At 46.6% G+C, this 22,221-nt stretch overlaps 1 protein-coding gene across 1 annotated transcript in view; it reads right to left on the bottom strand.

Annotated features, from left to right (window-relative positions):
- Positions 1-10,425: 10,425 nt before the first annotated feature.
- Positions 10,426-22,221, bottom strand: part of IGHMBP2 (immunoglobulin mu DNA binding protein 2) — a 95,063-nt gene continuing 83,267 nt past the window's right edge. Inside the window, exons 12-15 of the mRNA XM_065403919.1 lie at positions 21,769-21,892; positions 17,924-18,763; positions 16,467-16,651; positions 10,426-10,935 (exon numbers count right to left, since the gene is read on the bottom strand). Of these exons, the coding sequence (XP_065259991.1) occupies positions 10,738-10,935; positions 16,467-16,651; positions 17,924-18,763; positions 21,769-21,892 (1,347 nt within the window). The 3' untranslated portion in view covers positions 10,426-10,737. The remainder of the gene's footprint in view (positions 10,936-16,466; positions 16,652-17,923; positions 18,764-21,768; positions 21,893-22,221) is intronic.

A 22,221-nucleotide genomic window follows, 5' to 3' on the forward strand; every position in this document is an offset into this window, starting at 1 on the left:
ATGGTGGCTTCCAGTTGTTGCTGACCCCACAATTCCTTTAATGGAGAGCACGATGGGTGCCACCACGCATGGAAAGAGAGATAAGAACTGGCTGCAGATTCGGAAGGAGAGAGGTCCTTCGCTCAGAAGCAGGAAGCTGAAAGGACTCTCTCTGCCTAGGCAGTGAGTGTAGAGAGTTGACATATTTTAGTGTGGCAGCTGGTGACTTTTTCAGCTCCGCCTTCTCTGTCTATTTGTTAGGAAAATGTAAATGACAGAATTAAGACCAACTGGCTGCTGGGCAGGAGGCCCAGAGGAAACCTTAGCCACTTCGCTGCAAGTCTGTCCATTTCCTGGTGCTGGCATATTTTATCTTTACAGAGTAACTGTGTGGAAGGGATTAATGTTCTCCTTGGATTTACTGTGTAGCATTGTAGTCTCGCGGCTCGCTTCTGAGCTTTTGTACTCAGAGAATGGAACAGGGCTGGTGATATCGCATCCTTCACTCTTGAAGTATTTCAGAGCGCTCTACTAAGTAATAGACCAGGGGTAGACAACCTATGGCATGCGTGCCAAAGGCGGCATGCGAGCTGATTTTCAGTGGCACTCACACTGCCCGGGTCCTGGCCACCGGTCTGGGGGGGCTCTGCAATTTAATTTTAAATGAAGCTTCTTAAACATTTAAAAAACCTTATTTATTTTACATACAACAGTTTAGTTATATATTATAGACTTAGAGAAAGAGACCTTCTAAAAACGTTAAAATGTATTACTGGCACGCGAAACCTTAAATTAGAGTGAATAAATGAAGACTCGGCACAGCATTTCTGAAAGGTTGCCGACCCCTGTAATAGACTGTTAGCAGGGCAGGAGGCAAAGAGAAGCCAGCGTGTGCTCAGCACAACCTCATACAGAGCCTTGGATATAAGGCCTGATATAAAGAGAGCAGGAATGTTGGCCTGAACATTGGGAATATCCCCTAAAGTGTTATGGGATCTTTAACCCCCACCTGGACAACCAGCAGGGCATTGGAAAAGCGTCCCCTGAGGATTCAGAGAGCTTAAGGCCAAAAGTGACTATCAGATCATCTAATGTGACCTCCTGTATGTCACAAGCCCAGTTACTCCTGCTCTACTAGGACCATCTGCCCTAACATGGCACTGCAATGTCAGTGTTTGCTATCTAAGCCCCATGCCTGGGGTTTGGCTTCACCTTCATGGGGCCAGAACCTCCGCTGGTGTAAATTGCTGTAGCATCATTGACTTTAATGGGGCTGTGCCACTTTAGACCAGCTGAGAATCTGGCCCATGATTTTCAGGCCTAGAGACAACGGGCTTGATTCTCTGCTGCCTGTAGCCACGCGTACCTGTGCAAGGTGGGTGGGAAACGTTACCAAACCAGAATGGTAGCATTTTACATCACATTGCCCGGGGTAAATGGTGACCCATGGTGCCCAAGGTGGTGGAGAAACAGGTGCAAGAGTGAGCTCATCCAAGCCAAACTCTACCCATACATTGTTCATGTCCTTAAACAGCTTCTGAATCCCAGGGCAGCAGACTCTAGCATCTAGGACAAGTTTACTTGTCATCCATGGTCCATTGGGTCATCTGTCAACACCTTACCGGTTGGGCCCAAAACCATGTGCTGCATCCTCACCTGTGTTAACTCTGCAGGTTACACAGAGACCCTGGATGCCAGGGTAAAACCAGAACACAGTCAGGATGCTCTTCGGTCCCAACTCTATTCACCCATCTCTCATCGCAGCATTAATTATGATGCAATTCAGCAGCACAGGGAGGGGCAACAGCCTCTTCCATCACTGATGAAAGGAACATAGGTCAGAGAACCAGGGAATGGGGGTCCCGCTGCTCCTTGGTGAAACAGACCCTTAGCCCGTTTGGATGCCCCAAAGCGTTGGCACAATCCAAGACTCCTCGTGCCAGGAACACACACAAGCCTCCAGCCGGTTTGTGGGAGAAGCCCTCGCAGACTGAAGTGCGTCACTGAGACCAGGGAGGCCACATCTCTGCATGGGACTCTCACAAGTTAGTTCTGGCCTCCAGTCGAGGAGAATGGTTGCAAAAGGATTACAGTAGAGAATATAAAGAGAGAAAAGTCTCCTTCGTGGATGGGAGAGAGTGTGTGTCTCTCTGAAACACAGAACAGATCCAGGCTGCCCGGACTAGTTTGGGTCTAATGATCTCCTACAGAGCAGCTTGTTCTCTGTATTGCAGATCAGAGGCAGTTAGGGGCTAGGAAGAATGGTGCAATTTACTGAGCAGCACATTGGCAGCTCCCGTTTCTCAGCCAGTCCTAAGTGACATGTATGGCTGGGGCTAACCCAAGGAAATGGGCAGCACAGGTGCTGTATGCGAGTCTTTCTGCAGGTAGAGGTAAGAGATTCGTCATCTTCACTTGCCAGTTCCCAATAGGACTCTATATGAGCAGCCCTATCCCAGGTCGGCTCACAGATGAGGTCTCAAGATGATGAAGTGACTGGCACATATAAGCCAGAGCCATCCTTGTTCGCTATATTAGCTAAAGATAAAGAGCCTGACATCATTTATTACTCTTTCCATCTCATGATTTTGGGGGGCCTGTTGCATGATTTTTAAACATTCGGGGCTGGCACTACTGCTCACTTCTTATCTAGCCTGGCTCCACAAGGCTGAAATAAGGCCATCTGGTGCCCTAGCCACAACCAACATGGCCCCTCCGTGTCATGGCTGTGCCCCTCTTCGGTGTGGTAGCAGGTTTCAGCGTTCAGATGAATGGGGTAGATCACATCTCTTGGAGCTATTGTTCCAGGCTGGCTGTAGGCTCCGGCAGGCATCAGTTACACTTGGTTAATGGTTTCAAGCTGTTCTTTGCATCCATGAGGCTGAGGAATAAGTTTTCAAGGAAAGAAGAGATTCTGATCTCAGCATGCGACTCCAGAAGCTAGTGCCTTAATCCCACCTTCTGGCTCTGTAGCCCATTACTAAATCCCTGAGCTAGTCATGCTCCCACTTCTCCTTTTCTTTATTTGTGGGTGCCACTCAATTGTTCCAAGGCCACACGGGGAATGTGCAAGAGCACAAAAATCTTTATGTTTTTGTTGCTAATTGTGTGGTTGGAAAGACGTTTGGCTCTAATCCAGTAACGGAGTGAGGTATCTGGACTCTTCTATATGACCCACCCTTCCCCGCAGCCTAACCACTTAGTACCACCAGGCATAACGTATAGATGGGACAAAAAGTGATCTCTGAAAGATAGGAAGTGAATAGCTTTGCTTGGACTGCAGATAGCCAAGAAATAGAACGCAGAGGTCGAACAAGCCAGACTCACTAAATGGAAGCACTGAACATGTGGGCACTGGAGATGGGGGTGGGGAGAAAAGGGCCATTGACCCTCCCCCCACTTTTTAAATAGGGGAGTGTGCTCCTGCACTTCTTAAACTAAGGGGCCATGAACTCATCAGGGGCACAATGAAGGAAGCCCAGGCGCCTCCCCCATTGGCTTCGGACTGGAGTTGGCTGGTGTAATGGCAGAGCCCCTACCTTGCTGGCTTGACAGAGCGGTGACCAGGCCACATTTGAGTGGTATTGCGAGCCCACGTTCCAGGTCGCAACCTCACTCAAATTTGACCCGGTCGCCCCTCTGTCATGATCGGGCCAAGCTTGGAGTTCGCTGTTTTGCAGGCCACTGACTGAACGCACAGCTCATCTATTATCCACAATTCATGCAGCACTCCCAACTGGGAAACAAGGAATCAGATGATCAGTCCCCCATGGCAGAACAAAGCGTTAACCATGAGGCCGCTGGGCCAAAACATGCACGCTCTCTAGCCTCTACGAGGGAGAGCTGTGGAGCAGGAAATGAATGTGGGTCGCTTGCATGGTAATACAGAGAAACGGCTCACTTAAATGACGTTAATATCTGGGACATGCAGGGCCAAGCAACCGCCAGTGATGGTGCTTGGTGGGCTTCCTTTTAGCCCCAAAGACGCTTGCTTGCTTGTTTTCCTTTATTAAATATGGCCACTTACACAACCTGCAACTAAGGTCTGGGGCCTCCCCTTGCTTTAACAACCACACGTGTAATGCAGAGGTCCCTTTGCTTAACAATTTATCCACCACAACATCCAAACTTTCTGCCAGCCAAAGAAACAAATCCCTCCAATCTATCTAGGAAATGGGAATGCCCCATCCCTGTTCGATCAGAGCGCCGATGACTTTACATTGAGCACGTGGTCTGAAAGGCTATTCTCCATGCATACGGCATGGATTTGAGACTGTAAGCATCAGGGCAGGATTTGTCTCCTCCTGTGTGTTTGTATGGTGCCCTGATCTCAATTGGGCCTCTAGGTGCTACCATAATACAAATAATAATAATTAATTATCATTGTATGAGTGACTCTCAGGAGTGCAATGATGCTGAGCCATTCTCTTCAGTGTGGCTATTGTGAGAAAACTATTGCACGCAATTGTGTTGTGCTCTGAAAGGGTCATTCTAAGATGAGGCGTCAACTCGCATGACGATGACAAACCAAAGAACCCCGGAGAGAGCAACAGCGGAGTAGAATTCTCATCCCGACATGCACCTGCAGCATGTGTCTCTCCCCTCTCTGCAAGATGTAATGTGCCAGCCCTGCTGATGCGCACATCAGATCCCAACTGGTGGAGCCACTCATTGAATTAACTCATTGGGAGGAGGCCTCTGTTCCTGCAGCCAAAGGCTTTGAGTTCTTCTCCCCAATTCTAGACGCACTGGCAGGCCACGCACCACTGCACCCTTCCTGCAGCTTGTTCTCCAGTAATTTTCTGAGGTTAGCACAAGCCACAAACTTGAGGCAGTGGACTGGAAGGCAGCCTCTGGCTCCAATGAGCACGCCTTGCATAAGAACAACAGCGCCAACAAACATCCTATATATTTTTTATGGGAGTCTGTATAAACGAGTCCCACCGGCAGGGCAGGCGACACGTAGCAAGTCTGGCTGCTCGCTCTGCCCTGCGTAATTGTGAGAAGACATTTCCCTCCTTGGGACACAGGAACAAGAATGATTCTATTGCTGTAACACAGGGGTCGGCAACCTTTGAGAAGTGGGGTGCCAAGTCTTCATTAATGTAAGGTTTCACGTGCCAGTAAAAGGTTTCGTGTGCCAGACCGGCAGCGCGGCTGGCAGACGGAACCCCAGACCGGCAGGGGGCTGAGCCGCTCAGTCCGCTGCCGGTCTGGGGTTCTGTCCGCTGGCCCCTGCCAGCCAGGGTCCCGGCCACCAGCCCTGTTCAGCCCGCTGCCGGCCCAGGTTCCGTCCATCCAGGCCAGCAGCGGGCTGAGCAGGGCTGGCGGCAGCGTGCCACTAAAAATCAGCCCGCGTGCCGCCTTTGGCACGTGTGCCGCAGGTTGCCGACCCCTGCTGTAGCAACTATTTTCCGGATTATTACACAATAACACCAAATCCAGATTGAGGGCCAGCTCCACAGTTACTCCAGATTTACAGAGGCTGGCCCCAAATGATTTGAAACAGCCAAGACTAAAACAGGATCGATTCAAACCATTTGGAAAATCAATGTGCCAGCCCAGAGGCTGCCGGGAACAAACTGGTGCAGAGAGGACTAATTTGAGGGCTGTTAATGCAGCACAGGTTGTTACAGACAAGGCCTGTGCTGCTGCTCCAAATCCCAGCGCTCAGCTGCCCTGTTCCCTTTGCCTCCCGAAAGTGGGATGGCACAGAAGGGAGCAGGGTGCTGAGTGCAATTGGCACTGTCACGTTTTAAACTCCGCCCTTGCCAACCAGGGCAGCAGCCAGTGACCTGAACATAGTAGCGAGGGTTGAGGATCCCATCTGCTGCCCACTCCAGAGCTGCCACACTCCAGCTAAAATATTTAAACAAAGCTCACCCCAGGCAAATAGAATTTGCATCGTCATCTATTTTTCCGAGTCTCTATATATTTGCAGAGATTCATACATTTCAAGGCCCAAATAGACCATTATTACCACACAGTCTGCCCCACTGCAGAGCACCGGCCATAGATTTTCACCCAGCAGTTGCTGCCTTGAGCCTAGTAGTTTGTGACTAAGTTAGAGCTTATCTTTTAAATATAGGCAGATGTTTTTTGAAAGGGGTAATTCCTTTCCAAGGGCATCTGTCCACCTGCCAGTGCTCCTTCCCTAGTCTCAGTGGACGTGTCGGGAGAAATTCTGATGTCCATCACATGCACCAAGTGCATCTGACACCCTTGCCACATGGGAAATCATTTGTGTTTCAATATCTTTCTCTCTGAATAATATCCAGTTCCGGATGTTTTATTTCCTCTCTGACTCCTCATTGTCAGCTTTAAGCTCTATTTTGGCATCTTTCAATACAAATGTTTCTCACGGGGGGACGAGGAAGGGGGGCTTCAGTGCAGAAGGATCATTAGTCAGATTGCAGAAAACTCACCTGAAAGATCTGGTGGTGCAGCAAATTTTGCTCAAAGTTTGGCTCACTGGAAAGTGGACTCACCTGCTGGTGGGTCCGGTGCACATTCTGGTGAACTCTAGCACTTAACAGAGTAGTGCTTCATCAGCACTACCTAATTAGCAATCACAATGGCCTGGTGAGGCAGGTGGGTGTTACTGTCCCCATTTCACAGATGAAGACACTTGAGGCAGAAAGGCTGATTAAAGCCACAGAGAGCATCAGAGCCAAGATCAGAACACCAGCAAACTGGTCCCTTGTTCTCAGTCGCATGCCTCATCCACTAGACCACACTGCCTCTCACACTGTTGACTTATCCCATCTTATAGCCAGAAGCCACACTGGCAACTGGTGATGACTGGGCGTGTCCCTAACGCCCAAAGGGGGCAATGGCTAGGCTTGTTTGAACACTTTATCGAACCTTGACACCCAGGCCATTTTTAGAGATACAGACTTGGCCCAGGTCTCCAATCCTTAGCCCACCTCCGAGTTATCACTGATCTTCTAGCAGCCTCACGAGTGAGCTCCGATGCGAGACTCTGTTCGTGCTGCCCTCCCTGTGACTCAGAGAGAGCCGCCCTTCGGGTGGGTTTGCTTTTGAATTTTGTTCCTGAGAACGGGCTACAATTTCATGCTGCTTCACACAGAGCTTATGCAGGCACATCCCGGGGGCAGCAAGAGGTTCAATATTTCTGTGGGAGAAGGGATGACTCCGTATTAGGACAGAGAGGATATTAGTTTCTACTCTCTGGTTGCATCTGGGTAGTTGCTTACTATTATAATGTTTATATTATTGCACAGTTTACTAGTGTTTTGGAAAGGAATAGTCAACATGGATGGCCTCCTAATTCGCCTTTGGGCCCCCTAGCCAGCATGGTCAGAATTTATGAGCAGTAGGAATGCTCTGAAGTGGCTGCGTACAGGATAAGTGCTGGGTCTCTCTGTACATAGATGGTATTTAAATCCCAGGCACTATGCAGAAATTGGTGCTTAAGGAATCGGTCTCCGTTAACCTGAAATATTCCTCCTCACGTTTCAAGTGACCCGTGCCCAAATTGGTTTTCTTCCTCTGAAGTAGCATCCTCCTGTTTGAATAGATGAGGTGCACTTTCATAGAAAAATGGCTTCTCCACTGGAGTCCAATTCTCTCATGTCTCGAGTAACCTCAGCTTCTATTGCAGTGGTCCTCAAACTCTTTTTTTCGCGGACCACTTGGAAATTGCCGAGGGTCTCGGCGGACCACTTAATGATCTTTCCAAATGTTGTTTGTACCGTTAGCTAACTATTGTAAAGCGCTTTGGATAAAAGCACTATTGTTAGGGGGCTTATTCCTTCACCCTCTCACTTCCCTGGTCCTTCTTGCATGAACAGAGAGCAACAATACTCAAAGTCCGAAGGTGCAAACAATTTGATGTTTATTGGGGTGAACTTCCAGCAAGCATGATTCCAGTTTCCTTCCTCAGTGTCGCCCTTCCCAGCTCTGACACCACAGAGCCTTGCCCGTGTCCCTGTTCCCATTCTTCCCCCCTTAGCGAAACATGATTCCAATTCCCCCACTCCCATTCCCTGTTCCCATTTCCCCCCTTACTTCCTGATTGACTGCAGACTATATAGTAAAACTTGAGTTCTGCTTAGCTATACCTTAACCAATCATTTTACTGAAATTTAACTAACCAATCCTAACATATTGTAACATGATTATTTAACCAATTATATCCCACCACCTTAACTGGTTTATACCCAACAAAATTAATTATACAGCAGACAGAAACAATCACAGAACCAGCCAGAGATTATACAGACAAACAATAGGGAAGTGGAGACTACAGTGATACAACAATACAGAAATGAGGATTTCACATCCCAGCTATTGATAAGTGAGTTCTTGCCAGACAGGATGCTAAGTTTCCTTTTACATCTTCTAGGCTCTTCCCTTTCTCTGGAGGTGATAGGAATACAATCCTGTCCTGATATTCCTAACAGCCCAATAGCACCTTATTTCAATGTGACTAGTTTGGAATGTGAGGATGTGACCGTTCACTTCTTAGCTTATGGCTGCCTCTGCTACTTAGCCGAAGGCCTTAGCCTAAGAACAGGGCCTCAGACTGTCACAGTAAGAGAAGGCCCTTACACAAACAGACAGTGATTTTGATTTTTTCTTTTATACCTCTATAACTAGCTTAGTGATAAGAATACACCTAAATTCTTAAAGTATAGGCCTTTGCAGACAGGCCTGAATATCTATATCCTAACAACTACATTAAAAAAACCCTTAATAATAATTAACGTTTTTTGTTCTACAAATAAAAGCACACAACTCATATTTTAATATCAGGAGTCTTACCTTTCTAATGCGATGGATGTGCCCTTTCTCTCCCGCCACAGCACCCACAGAGCTGAGGCTGGGAAGGAGGGCCATCTCTCTCTGGCAGCCGCAGCCCTGGAGCTGGGAAAGTCATCTCTTTCTCTGGCCGCTGCAGCCCTGCACGTCCCAAATTCCCCCCACCTCCTCTTCTCACCCCACTACCCCCTCCCACCTACCCCCTATTCCCCCCCAAGGCCACCACCTCATCTTACATGTGTGTCTTCTCCAGGGTCCAGGCACCTAATTTGTGGAGCCATGCCTGCGCGGCTCCACGAATTAGGTGGGTGGCCCTTCATTCTCTTGTGTGCGGCCCCCAGGCGCGCACCTTAGAGGGAACTATCCGCGGACCACCTGAATGGAACTCGCAAACCAGTGGTGATCTGCAGACCACATTTTGAGAACATCTGTTCTATTGACTCCACTGGGGATGGCAGGTACTCACCACTTCGTTGAATAAAGCCCTGGGTGAAGTTTCCCCTGCTGCCTCCCTGAAGCAAACAGGAGGCAGCTTAGGTAAGATGGCCACATTGCTTTACTTGATGGAGTATAAGCAAACTCAATGGCCTTCCTGTCCACTGGGAGAGAGCCTGGAAACGCAGGAACTCTTTTCAGGTGGAAAGACTATTTCTCATAGCCCTTAGGAACATGGAGATTTTATCAACCAAAAACCTTTCCAAAAAATTCTTCAGCCCAAAAGACCACATTGTAAAGAGACGGTTTGAAGGGAAGGAAGATAGGAGCCTGGTGGTAGAACAGGACCAGAGTGAAGCTTGGTTGGGTGACCTTAGCTAAGCATTTCCAATGTTTGGCTGCTGTTGTTTGCATTTTAATGTGGAACCCTACATTCTGAAAATTAAGGTTTTTCCTTCTTTTTTTCAAATTCACTTTTTTTGTGGTTAACCGCAACATTCTTTTAAGGCACTTTCTGAAGAGATTAGGGGTATGTCTGATCAACCCTTGCTCCGGCTACACACATACTTTGCCTGGAGGAGGTTTGAGAGTTTGGCACTGGCTTGGCTTCATGTTACACCTCCTTCATGGCATGGTCTATGGTTTCCTGCCTCCTCTCCTTCTGGACTGTGCGTCTCAGATTTGTTTCTGATTCTCCTCGCTCCAAGTTTTTGGAGATTCTCCATTTCCTTTAAAACCAGGTGGCCACAGAATCCCATGTGTTCCCTACTGAAGCTTAATTAAGAAACTCTGGCTTCTCAGGTGTAACTGACCCCTAATCTTTACTCTTTGGGGGCAAAATCCCCCCAACCCAGAAGGCCTGCACAAAGCTTTTTGCATCATTAAGCCATGTTGACAGGACTTGAGAAGTGTTCTGGCCGTGCGCTGATTTTCTGCCCAAAGGTGAATTTCACCCTTAGTGCCCAACATGGCTCTTCAGTACACAAGTGAGATTTCTGGGCTGGAGAAACTGAATTGGTTATACTATTTTTATTCTGTTGTTTCCTTAATGCATAGTCATCTGAGGCTGTTAAGTTGTTCCCACCCCATTGGTTATGAGGTTCTCATTTCATATCCCCTGGACATTTAAATTATTATAGTATCACAATGAAATGTCACATTGACAGCTTACCGCTTAAGGTGTTTCATACCATTATTTATTGTAATTCTGTGCATCCTCTCCGTATACATTACCATGCGCCAAACAAAGCAAATCGCCTTCCCTCGTCCCCTACCCCACCCTTACCAGCAGTGCATTTTAGATTGGTCTTGACTGATCTTTATTTTGTAGCACATCATACAGTCACAAAGCAGCTCTAAGCTTTGCACACTTCCAAACTAAAAGGTCCTTTTTCTGTCTTCAACATAGTAAGAACCCAGTTTACAAAGGCCATAGATTTAAGATCTCCATTGGCTTTTCACATCCCTGTGTGTTCAACTTGAATATCAGTCCCCAAAGGGAAACATAATGGGATTCAGACTTCAGTGAGAGCAAATCCCTCATTTTTCTTTGTCTTTCTTTTTGCTCTTTCTCTGGCTGGTCAATTCATTAAGTTTTTTATCCAGGCGCCTCTGGAGATGAGCTCTTTTTGCTGGGTCCAGTGACTTGTCTTTTGAACCACTCCCAGCGTAGAGAATTCCTTCTCTGCTAATTCTCTGCCGAGCTTGTGTTTTGGCCTTCTCCCCACACCCATGAATCTGTAGGAGACACAACAATAATTTTGGTGGCAGACCTGAAACTGCCCTGAGATGTTCCCCATAAGATGCCTTATGAATGAGTGGCATTGTTAGAGCCTGAAGTTCCTCATGCAGAATCCTAAGCTTGAACATACTTCACAGTCCATAAAAATGTCCACCAGTTATTTATAGCCCTTTTAATTCAGAAACAATACAAAAATAATTTGCCCGATAGAACACACACAGTAACTAAATCATCCCTTTAGACAGTTTAAGTATTTCGTTCACAAAGTCTAAACATTTTGGGAGATCACTGCTCCATCATCTGAGTCGCCAGATTTTTTAAACTTCTCTTATACCATCTGGTGAAATATTAACTCTGTTTTCTAACCTGCAGTGTTAATGTCTGCTGTTCCTTTTCTCTTTCATTGAGGGAACGCATCTAAAATAGGTCTTATCAAGCAGGTATTGCACTTAAAGTCAGAAAAGTGACTTTGGAAAAAAAAGGCACCTTTTATTCAAATATCTGCCCCTTCTGTGTGTTTGGGCCTATTAATACTGGGAAAATTTTCTAACTGGTTTTAAAATCAGGTCAGCTAAACCAGTTTCAAAACTGGACAGAAGTGTAGCGAAGACTCTGTTTAAGGTAGCCTGATTCACTCAACTCTTTTTAAGATCATTACTGGTTCTGTAAGACAGGGTCAGGCCACCTTAAATCATTTAAAACCAGGCTGAAACTAAAGCTGTTACCAGTTTACCCAATCAGTTTAGTTCAACCTATTTTAAAACCAGTTTGACATTTTTCCAGTGTAGACAGATCCTTAGAGTCATATTACCTGATTCTTTTATTGACGTGACAAACATTTTTACTAGTTAGCACTACAGGGCCAGGTGGTAAACTCTTTGGGGCAAGGACTATCTTTTTATTCGGTGTTTGAAGAGTGCCTAGCTCAGTGGAGTCATGGTCCATGACTGAGGCACTCCTAGGCACTACAATAATATAAATAATATATGTTAAGAAATAAAGAACTGGATTCTGATCTGCCATATGCAACATAAACATTACTGCCACCTAAATTCTTATTCTGGAGTCTTTGTTACCATTGCTTACGTAGCCAGAGAGAGAGAACACTGTTGGGTTTTCAGATCCCAGAGACAGCTTGCAGTGTTGACAGTTACAAAAATCTTCACATAGATGATGTATATGATCTAAAAATCACTGAGGGAGATTAAATATGGAATCCCACAGAGTCATTTTAATAGGGATTTTGGGACCTTTGGGGCCCTATCTGGTACCATTTGAAATCAGTGGGAGTTTTGTCAATGACTTTGGCCCTGATTCAGCCAGGTACTTAAGCATGTACCTAAACTATGAATAATTTCAATTCTATTCAGCAAAATTCTTAAACAGCACACGAAATGGGATTTAACAAGGTCTTTGCTGAATAGGAATGGAGTTACACGTGTTTACAGATAGGCATACTCTTAAGTCATTGTTGAATTGGGGTCTTGATTAGGAAAAAAACTGGACCCTTTTATGAAGACTATTCAGTCCCCACATGCACATCAATCCCAATAGGCGCTAAGAGGGTTTGGTTTGCATGTTAATAGCAAGCCTGACCCCTTACTAGATAAGACCAAAGTCTGACCTGCTGAACCCAAATAAACAAGCAACAAAAAGGTAGTGAAGCAGGTTTTATCCTTACAATTAATTCCCATTTAATTCTTCATTACAATTCATCAAGGAAAGAATCTCAATTAGAGTCTCCATGAAATGAAATTCTGTCCAAATCAGATTCTGAATGAACATAAATACAAATATTCTTTGCCATGGAAATAGATCTTGTTTTTTCAGGGGAATAATCTACACTGATCGTTTACAGAACCAGCTAGGTTTTTAGAAGTATAGAGGATACTCTGCTGGGTGATGTAACGGCCTGTGTTATGCAGGTCAGACTAGATGATCGTAACGGTTCCTTATCCATTCTGGCCTTAAAATCTATGAATATCTGACAGGGTGACATAGAAAGTTCAGATATACCCGCTTTTCATCTCTGCAGAGCTGGGTGCAGATTCTGGGTGTGGCACATGAAAAATCAATTTGGTGGTCTCCTCATATTTCCCAGTGAAAACTGGATCAAGCTGCCATGCAATCTGGCCCAGCAGGAAGTCTGCTCAGGAGAAGTCCAGTCTAGGAATACAGAGACTCGGGTGCGTTGAAAGAGTAGCATGGAGGAAGTTTACAGAGAGACTGGCTGGGTAACTCGTTCAGCCAAACATGTGGACACAACTTTTGGAATCAGAAATCAAAATCTCCAAACAAGGAGAAGCTTCCTCAGATCTACTTACTGAAAGGGAGGAACTGATGAGGTGTATGAGAACAGAGAAGTTTAGAACCAGTGACCATAAGTTACTTGAGTTTACTCAGTTTAGAAGTTTAACCACCTGTGTGGCCTAGGTGTATGGCCCTAGCCTCTAGTTCCAAAGGTTCTGGGTTCAAATCCCAGCTATGCCCTGGCAGCAATGGGTACATCTCCGGCTGCTTTAATTTCAAGACTATGCTAAATTGTTATAATTAATAACAACAAAAATTCTGAAGGGATATTAAACCTCGTGCTTCAGCTTTTAAGCCAATTGTTAGTTATTGGAGACATAATATGGGGGTTGGCCAATTATATGACATCTACCTACTGCGGGGTTTCTTACGGAGGAATTCTAGAATGGAGGATAATTAGCGAGCAAAGGCCTATAGCTGGAATTTTCAGAGGTGTGGCACCTGACTCCTGGGTGACTTTGAATGGGACTTGGGTGCCTAAATCCCTTCAGACTCTGACAATTCCAATCGGCAACTGTTCTGGAAAAGAATTCAAGAAAGAAGAAGTGGCCGTTGCAGCTTCCTGCTCAAAGTTCTGAGGTTAAAGAGAACCTGCCCTGGATACAGAAAGAGAAGAGACCGTCCAAGAACACTCAGCCTGTAAGGCTTGGAAAAGAAAAGGCAAAAGCATCAAAAAAAGACAGATGAGCTGATTCTAGCCACCTGTGTCAATGGGAATGAAAAAGGCTTTTTACAAACATACCAGGGAGGAAAAAGTTCCTAGAGAGAAAGCAAGTCCACTGGATAGAGCACTGGACTGGGACTCAGGAGACCTGAGTTCTATTATCGGCTTTGTCACTGGCCTCCTGGATGACCTTGGGTAAATTATGTCCCTGCACCATGCCTCAGTTTCCCCATCTGTAAAATGGGGACAATAAAACTACAGTGGAGTGAAAAATTGATTTTTCAGTTCTGGGCTCACACTGAAAAACACAAAACCTAGTTCAGTTCAAACCAAAATACAATATTTTGGGGTTCTCTCACCAAAACTAAAAACTGGGGGGGGGGGGGAATTAAATATCAATTAAAATTGCCTTTTTTGAAATTACATTTTCAAAATGAATCATTCTGACATTTCTGATAATTTTGTTTTGGGGGGTTTTTTGAGCTGAAACTATTTGCCAAATTCTACCCAAATTCACAAATACTTTCCGTGCCCAAATAATACATTTTTCGGCAAATCACTGGAGAAAAAACCACCCAGCTCTAAATGATACCAACCTCCTTTGTAACGTTATATGAAATCTACTGATGAATGGAGCTATATAAGAGCTAGGTATTATTATTATTTTTATTAATAACTGAGGAGGGAGATGGGATCAACAGTACTGCTCACATGCTTAAAATTAGGCATATACTTAAATACCTTGCTGAATTGGAGGCCTCATCTTGCACCTATCATGATGGCACATTAGCACCTACCTGTCCTATGCCTGGCTCTAGCCAGTGCTATTAGCTTAGCATCACATTTACATAAGCATTTTTTTAAAAATCCGTCTTCTAAAAACAATGAATAAGCTAGAAGTCACTTATGCAACTGCCATGTGATTCATCTCCACATGCTCATCTAGAGTTAGTTACATGCACATAAAGCAAATGGGTTTTTTTTAGATCAGAGCATATTTCAAATAGTGTATTATCCCCTAACACTTCTGACTGGATTTTCCTTGCTGATATTAGGACAAACCGACGGGCCTTGTCCTGGTATCAAGGACTTTGTGTATGAGATTGTCACAGTGGGTATTAATAGAGATAGGGGGTTTTAAGGAGCATCTTCTACATCAAGATGCCATGGAGAGCAAGAACACTGAGGGCTTGTCTACACTTACGGGGGATCCACACACGGCAATCGATGCATTGGTGGTTGATTTAGCGGGTCTAGTGAAGACGCCCGTCAACATCACATAGCGTGGACCCCACGGTAAATAGATCTAAGTACGTTGACTTCAGCTACGTTATTCACATAGCCGAAGTTGCGTAACTCAGATTGATCTCCCCCCACAGTGTAGACAAGGCCTGAGTGTTAATTGCGAGCTGAGGAGGAAAGAAAGGTTTTGAGGTGAGATCTGTAGAGAGGAAGTGACTCAGACTCTGTGGGAGGGAAAGGACTCCAAAGAGCTGCATTATTTCAGCACTAACACATTCCCATGCTTGGAAACAAAAAATATGCTGGACCTGAACCTTGACAGCAAGTAAAACCTTTGTCAAGTCTCTGCTGGAGAAAAAGGTGAAAGGAGATTTTTTTTTTTACCATCAATAGAAAACAATTCAAATCAGTCTAAACAGCTAACACAACAAAGCCCTGTGTAAAAAACCAACAGGAGCAAATGCTCCATTTTTCCATCTCTGGGGGCTAACCATCACCTCTAGACTTGCTTCTATTTCTCACTCACATTCTAGCAGGGTGCATGTTGGTTTCATTATGGTCATTATCTGTATTGCAGTAGTGATTAGGCTCCCCAGCGGAGATCGGGGCTCCAGTGTGTTAGATACAGTACTACTTACACAGTCTCAAGGCTGGGAGACAGAAGTGCTATTACCTCCATTTTACAGATGGGGATCTGAAGCAGAGAGAATTTAAGGGCTGATCCTGCAAGGTGCTGAGCACTCTGGTCCCAATCCAGCAAAGCACTTAAGCACATGCCTAAATGCTTTGCTTTATTGGGGCCAGAGTGCTCAGCAGCTCTGCCCGATCAAGCCCTAATTGACTTGGGAATTAAATCCACCTTTTCAGATCCCCAATCCGGTGCCAAGATCATCCTTTCTTCTTTTCTATTTCTATTTTCTAGAAATGTAAATGTCAGAGATCAGGAACAGAGAGAAGCAGCTATCACCAGGAGGACTTCGTAGCCTGTGTACTGCTAACAAAACCTGTATGTTCTTTGCATTCACTTTTTACAAATGCTCCTGATTTAGAGGGTTTCCTCCAGAACAAAATGGTGCTCAGATTCAGGAGCAGAGCCTTCATTTTAAACTTCTCTGAGAAGCCAAGAGCAATGCTAAGGAAACCAGCCTCAGAACGTTCAGTAGGAAAAGTCAATTTCACAAGTTATAAAAATTCAGCTTGTATCAAGCTTGGTCAAGAGACTAAACAGATGGCAAACTCCCGGCAATGCTCAGCCCCCTGCACTCAAACAGCTCCTCAGGGCTGTCTGAGGCGGACACACACAGCTCATACCTCTGGGATGTGATGGCTGAGGCAGTAGCGCTTGTTGCAATGCAGACAGAGCTGTCCCAAGGTCGTAACGCTGGCTTTACACCTGGGGAAACCACATATACTGTCAGCTTTCACTGCTGCAGAAATCAGGGCATCGATATCTTCTTCAGCTTGGCTGTCCGCTCCAGTTTTAACCACAGTCTTTCCTAGAAGTCCAGAGAAAAACCCAACTGTTTAATTGATTACCTGACCGTTATCAAATGAACCCAACAGACAATGGGCTACATTCTTTGCTGGTATTATGGGTGCAGCTCTATAGATTCCAGAGAGCTTCGCCCATTTACACCAGCAGAGGATTTGGCCTCAAAACACCGCCAACCAGCCACGATCAGCAAGAACAGTTGCCGAGAGCCAGATACTACAGTGAGATGTACCAAGTGGCATATGCCACTGACACATATGCATGGTAGTGGATATGTAACAGTAGGTAGCACACATCTCAGATTGCTGAAACAGATTGTTGCAGGCTCCTTGTGCTATAAGAGCTTGGCCATTGGGTTAAAGACTCATGTGGCCTTAAGCCTCAAACAGTTCTAGCTCCTTCTCGTCATCCCCGACATGCCAATGTTTGCCCCATGTGTCAATAAGCCTATTTCTAAGCATGAGAGTGCAGCTTCCAATCCACGCTACACAACAAACAGATCCAGGCCCCAGACATCTCCTGTGATCATCTAGGAGCTATTTCTTTGGAGATGAGCATCAGTGACCTTTCTGAAAGTCAAGTCAGATGCTCTATGGACGCATACACAGCTCATCCCCTGAGGGGAAACGTAGGGAATTAATGAGAGCCCTGCATGGCCTCGATTTAAGCATGGTCAATAATTCTATTGAATCCCTCATCTCACGGAAACTGTCAAAGACTATGTCTCTCTGGGGATAAAATACCCCCGGCTGGCGGGTCAGCTGACTCGGGCTTGCTGGGCTCGGGCTTCGGGGCTGAAAAACTGCTGTGTAACGTTCAATGTCTACACAGCAATTTTTTGCCCCACAGCCCAAGCCCCCTGAGCCAGCTGACCCAGGCCAACCCCGGCCATGCCACGGTGCTTTTCTCCCCATGTAGGCCTTCCCAAAGGGGGCACTATTCAGAAAGGGCCTGTTCTATCCATGGGCAGAGGCAGAGAAACAGGCTGTAGCTGGGAGTACATTACTAAAGCAGTGCAGTGTTCAGAGGTCTGACATAGCTACAGTCTTAGGCTGGGATTTTCAAAGCAGCCTAATGGAGTTAGGCACCCACTGAATTTCAGCAGGAGCTGGGCACCTTAATTTTCTTAGGCTCTTCTGACAGGAGCCCAGGGAACAGTGACAATGGGAAGCCTGCAGTGTGACTGGCTTTTGCTATGGAAATAGCGAATCTTCCTAAAGGCGGGGAAAGTGTTAAAGAGGAAAAGCCCTGGAAATCCCCGGAAGGAGGGGCCTACCTTTGGCTTCATTTTTGTGTTTCCTTCCAGCTATTTCCTGCAAATTGATGCTCAGCTCCTGATTCTTTCTGACCCTCTCTTCCTGTTTGGCTTTTTCCCGTTGCATTCTCTCCAGGTGCAGCGTTTTCAGATCCACTTTCCCTGAGCTCATGCTGCTTCCTCCCTTCTTGACAGGGGCTAGCGCCTCTTTGGCAGGGTTTTGAGATTCGGCGGGCGGGGTTTGCTCATTGCCACCCGTATTCACTGGAGAGGAGCTGACGGTGGTGGTTCTCTTGCTGATGCTGATGTACCTCTCTCTCCCCTCCCCGGTGCTTACATGCTGCAACCCATATTCTTCGGCCATTTGGTGCACCAGCATCCTGTCGTGAGAGTTTAAGGAGGAAGGGAAATCCAACTGCATCTCGCTGCTCTCCAGAAACTCTACCATCATGGCTCTGAACTTGCCCGAATTGTCTTTCATCTCTGGTCTTTCCACCCTGGCCTCGTTCACACTCTGCAAGGGACCTGCTGCTGGCTTGCGTGTGGATGGTTTCGTTGGATTTGGTTTGGATTTCCAGCCTTCAGGCGGAGGTTTCGGAGCAGAGGTTGTGCTGGTTTTAGGCCCTGCCCCTTGCTCGCTATGACCTTGAGAGTTCTCGTGAGAGTAATTTTCTGGCACGATGTCGTCGAGGTACTCGAAGGCCGTTCGCACTTCCCCATGCTCACTCAGATAATCCACCAGCCGTTTCAGAAAGGCCTGGCTGCCAACGGTCCGCGAGTCACAGATGACTGCCACATGGCGTCGTGCCCGAGTCACGGCCACGTTTATCCTCCGGTCTTCAGCGAGAAAACCCACCTCGCCTACAAAACACAAACCCCCTCGGGCCATCAGAAACTACAGCCTGGCGGTTGGCCACGCAAACAGCAATGTTTCCATAGTAAAGGCCAGATCCTCAGCCGGTGTAAATCAGCACAGGTCATTGGAATTACAGGGGTTTACTCCAGCTGTGGATTTGGCCCAAGATATTGTATTGGCTGCGGAGTGAGATAGCAGGGAGCACAGGATCTAGTGGCCTGAACACTGGGAGGCAACAACTCCTGAGTTCCAGTCCTGGCTCTATAGCTGATTCCCTCTATGACCTTGGACAAGTCATTCAACCTCTGCCTCAGTTTCACCATCTGCTAAATGAAACTAACAATATGTATATAGCTCATAGGTGACAGAATGGATAAATGCATAAAGGATTTGAAGATGAAGAGCATTATACAAGGGCTACTGGATGGATGGATTATAATGAGGGCTCAGGAAGGAAACAGCAGGGAATGCCTGAAATAGAAGGGGAAGCTACATATTAGAATTACGACACACTGGCAGAAATCAGCCTTCACGGCACCTGCCCACCCATAGTCTGTCTCCAGCTATCGATACCAGTCTCACTTTCACAAGCAGAGAAATATACCAATCCCAAGTTACACCCCCACCCCCATGCCCACACAGACGAAGGGTTAAAAATAACAAACATGTAGGAGATTACACCAAGTCTATTTCTGCTCTCTGGCTATTTTCTCAAGGAGCCGTAATAACAGATAGCAAATGCCAGAATGACTCAGCTCGGCTCAGCTAGCGAGGCGGCCAGTGTGGGCGGCTCCTGAGTCTCCTGCTTCTATGGATAAATGGGAGACAACTGGAAAAATAAACATTACGCAGATCTAGGCGACAAGCTTCATTCTGAGCACCTGAGGATCATGATGCAGAACGAATCAAGCCACATTGGATTTTAATAGCTAATTGTGTGTGGCCACGTCTCTGTGCTCCACGACCTGGCGTTAATTGCCAGATATCACTGGCAGCTTGCAGAAGCAGTAATGTGCTGGAATACGCTTCTCCAATCCCTCCTGAGAACCTGACTGCTGAGAAAGTTCTACGTATTAAAATCCACAGCAACACAAGTGGGCTTTACTGTTGGATTTTGCAAGTATATTTAGCAGTCATGAAAATGTGGAGCCAGGCCAGGACCGACACTGGTCAGAGCCATTCATGCCCCTGCTGTTTTGGTTGCTGGTCTTCACTGGGCAGAGGCTGTCAGCAGTGCCAAAGTGTGGGGTTTCTGTGACATACACCTTGGGAAATAGGATAGATTTGGGCTCCTGTCCTTAGTGAAGTGCTGTCACCTACTGTGACGCCTCTGCTCAGATGCCAACTAGATGACAACAGGGGCAGACTGTGATGGGGAGTTTGGGGATGTAGCCACCTATACTGAATTCATTCTGGGTAAGTCACCGCCAGCCGTCAGATGGCAGTGAGCCCTGATTACTAATGGCTTTCAGTCATCACCACCGACGCCCTCTCTTCTCCGTCAATCTCTTCTCAAATCCCACTTCTTCCATGAATCCTTCCCAATTCCTTCTCTCACTCTTAAAACCCTGCACCCCTCCCTTTCCCAAACCACTGCTCCATGTCTCGTCTGTAACTGTCTTAGACCGTAAGTCCTTTGGGTCTCACTCTATGTCTGAAAGGTGTGATGCACACAGGGGTGAAAGTAACTTAAAGGACTTACGGGTACGCAGGGCCGGGGTCCTGAGGGGTGTGGGGGGCGGCTCAACCAGAACAGGTGGGGCCTCAGACGGAAGGGGTGGGGCCTTTAAATCCCCAGGCCCTTTAAATCACCGCTGGAACCTCATGATAGCTGTAGCAGCGGCCGGGAGCCCCGGAGCTCTGGCAGTGATTTAAAGGGCCAGGGGCTCCGGCCACTGCCGGAAGCCCTGGGCCCTTTAAATCGCTGTCTGAGCCCTGGGCTCCTGGCCGCCGCTATCCCAGGGCTCTGGCAGTGGGGCTCTGGCAGCGATTTAAAGGGCCAGGGGCTCCGGCCGCTGCTGGGAGCCCAGGGCCCTTTTAAATTGCCAGCCTGGGGAAGCTGTCCTCTGCCGGTATGGTCAGCTGCGTACCGGCTCTTGCAAGTATGCCGTACCGGACGGCTTACTTCCACCTCTGGATGCACATTTATGGTGCTATAGAAATGATTCTGAATGATAATCCTTATGGTTCAGAGAGCGCAAGATGTGTTGCAATGGGCCCCAATTACATGGTTCAGCAGATTGAGTCTAAGAAGAATTACGGGGTTAGAAGGAACTGCCCAGGTCGTCTAGTCTAACCCCTGCCACGCTGCAGGATTTGTTGTGTCTAAACCATCCAAGACAGATGGCTGTCCAGCCTCCTTTTGAAAACCTCCAGTGAATAAGACTTCCAGCTTCAGGCGACTAGCCTCATTCCAGCTATTATCTTCCCCTGTATTCACTGATAGGAAAGAACCCAATTTTCTGCCCTAGATTTTGCTCTGAAAACAAACAGTGTTATGCATTATTTACAATATCAGATTCAGGTTGCTCTTTCTCTAAGGGAGGAAGCATGCAAAAAACAGGCTTCCCCAGGAATTCCGCGTTCTGTGGGGAATGTCTGGGACTCGCATCCAGGTAGGAAGCCGGTGATGTGAGTGCAGGACTGCCAACCCAAAGGGTTCAAAAATGGTGAGTCAAGCCATTCTCATTATTTTCTGAGGACGTATAGATCATGAGATTTTAAAAATAATACATGTTGAGTTCTTATTTACTTTCTGCTGTGTGAGCCCTTGGGGTTCATAGTTTCAAGCTTTTCTCTGCAATCATGAGGGCTACAAGCTGTGATTCTCAGGTAATCACGTGGCTCCAAATGCTGGGGACTTCAGAAAAAAACACCAGCTCTCAAGAGGCTCGCAATAAAAATCACAAGAACTGGCAATGCAGAATTTTGCAGTGTTAAATTATTCCCATTTCTTTATGTGACCAAGCTTCCTCTTCCCCCAAAGCACTGTCCAGCGCGGAACACGTACCCTTCCGATTGGATCTCACAAAGGAGAGTACGACAGCCTCCTTCTCCCGTCCCTGGAAGCCATCTACTGATTTAATTTCCAGCTCTGGATATCGGTGACAAAGATGCTCTCTTAGCATGTCCACCTGAAAAACAAGGGCATGCACATATTAAGGACAAGGTAAATGCAAGATAAGAAGGATGAAAACAATATCGCCCCCTCCTGGAAGGTGCCTGCCTTCCTCCATATTCACGCATGCCTGAACTTGCATATCCTGAGGGGGAGGACTATTACCCAAGGGACTGGTCATGGGACTGTTAGTGAAGAACCTCCTTAGTTCCAATCCCATCTCTGACACTGATTCCCTCTGTGGCCTTGGAATAGTCACTTAACACTGCTGGGCCAGATCCATAGTTGGTAAAAATTGGTTCGGCTCCCCTGAAGTGAGACCCATTTACACCAGCAGAGGGCTGG

This window comes from Emys orbicularis, chromosome 4 (genome assembly GCF_028017835.1).
Source record: "Emys orbicularis isolate rEmyOrb1 chromosome 4, rEmyOrb1.hap1, whole genome shotgun sequence".
Classification (NCBI taxonomy): domain Eukaryota; kingdom Metazoa; phylum Chordata; order Testudines; family Emydidae; genus Emys; species Emys orbicularis.